The sequence below is a fragment of the Tribolium madens genome, unplaced genomic scaffold (assembly GCF_015345945.1).
Source record: "Tribolium madens isolate multiple individuals breed KSU strain unplaced genomic scaffold, Tmad_KSU_1.1 Scaffold_1;HRSCAF=32;Tcas5.2_LG8, whole genome shotgun sequence".
NCBI classification, from domain to species: Eukaryota; Metazoa; Arthropoda; class Insecta; order Coleoptera; family Tenebrionidae; genus Tribolium; species Tribolium madens.
The window spans coordinates 11,024,373-11,025,813 of NW_025400984.1; the positions used below are offsets into that span (position 1 = coordinate 11,024,373).

The 1,441-nt window shown below is 33.4% G+C and overlaps 1 protein-coding gene across 1 annotated transcript in view; it reads left to right on the forward strand.

The window, feature by feature from the left end:
• LOC123016230 (TWiK family of potassium channels protein 7-like) overlaps positions 1-1,441 on the forward strand; it is a 159,738-nt gene that overhangs the window by 6,009 nt on the left and 152,288 nt on the right. The window contains exon 2 of the mRNA XM_044416494.1: positions 348-543. Coding sequence (XP_044272429.1) covers positions 348-543 — 196 coding nt within the window. The remainder of the gene's footprint in view (positions 1-347; positions 544-1,441) is intronic.

Genomic DNA, 1,441 nt, shown 5'->3' on the forward strand with positions numbered 1-1,441 from the left:
ATTATAAGTACAAAAAAATAATAATAACACTATTAGAGTAATTTTTAATTAAATAATTAGTTAATTACGTAGAATTAAGAAACTAAAAAATGTACAAAATATTTGATCTCTAATTAATTGACAACATTAAAAAACATATTACAATTTATTGGGAAAAAAACAGCCATTTAGATAAAAAAATTACGGTATAATTAATTAGGACAAGGAAAAACAGAAACGGACACGTAAACTCCTCCCTTTTCGTGCTTAGCCAATAGTTTGTCAGTGTTAGAACGGGAGGGGGGGATTTCGAGCGTTTCAATTGGTGTTAATGTCCAAGTGTCAAAATTTGATTGGTTGTTTTGTAGATGGACGAGGGTGGCGGTCGCCGCTGCTCGACCGCCATCTTCTGCGGTCGCACGGGCCTCCTGGTGCTGATGACAGGATACGCGTTCGTGGGGGCCCTCCTCTTCAAGACTCTCGAAGGTGGTAACGACGGTGATGTCCCAACCCACGTCCAACGAAGCCGCGAAGACTGTCTTCGTGAATTATGGCTCATCACAGGTCAGTAGCCCAAAATAAATCTTCTTAATTACATCCAAGTGCGCGTTAATTGAGTTAATTGAGGTTAGGGTGACAGCTTACGCCATCTTGTTACGTCACGGCTTTTTCATCAAAGATGTTTTCTTAATTGGGGTTGATGGAGATGTCGTTGGAGGAGGGGTTCAAGTCAAGTGGGTTGGAAGCGCTTTGAGTGATTAAATTTTAATTTAAACGACAGTTTTAAATTTGGTTCCCACGTTGGTCGTGAAAAATTTTGAGCTAACTTGATTTTTTGAGAGTGTGTAATGTTTCTCTTGCCACTGCCTTATTTGATTAGGGTTTGGAAAGTATCGTCGTCGTCTCCATTAACTTATGTTAGCAGAATTAGATGGAAGGCAAACAATGACGATTGAGAAGGGAAAAGGGTCGACAAGACTTGAGAATAATCTGATTACTAGTTAGAACGATTAAAACTTGCTTTGTGATTTAATACTAATTGTAAATATTGATGTGGTGACACAAAGAGAATATAAATATTTGTCTGGGGAAAGATTTCACAATTTTGTTTGCAAGAAAGCAAACCAAAATCAATTTTCTGTCGTTCTAAATAAAGCATTTACAAATCAAATAGTGTGAACACAAAATTAAATAAAATGTCAAATTAAAAAAATATATATGAATAATAAACAGAAATAATAATATCTCAAAAAATAATATAAAATTAGAGAGTTGGTAAAACTGGAATTTTCATTTGTTAACTGCAAAATTATTGGTAAAAAAAGAGAAAAAAAACAATGAAATTGTTAGAAATTGGTGGAACTGAATAATATTTACCTGTCAATTAGAAAATTAATAATAAAATTAAATAAAATAAAAAATATAATAAATAAAAAATAATCAAATTGGTAAAAGTTTGTAG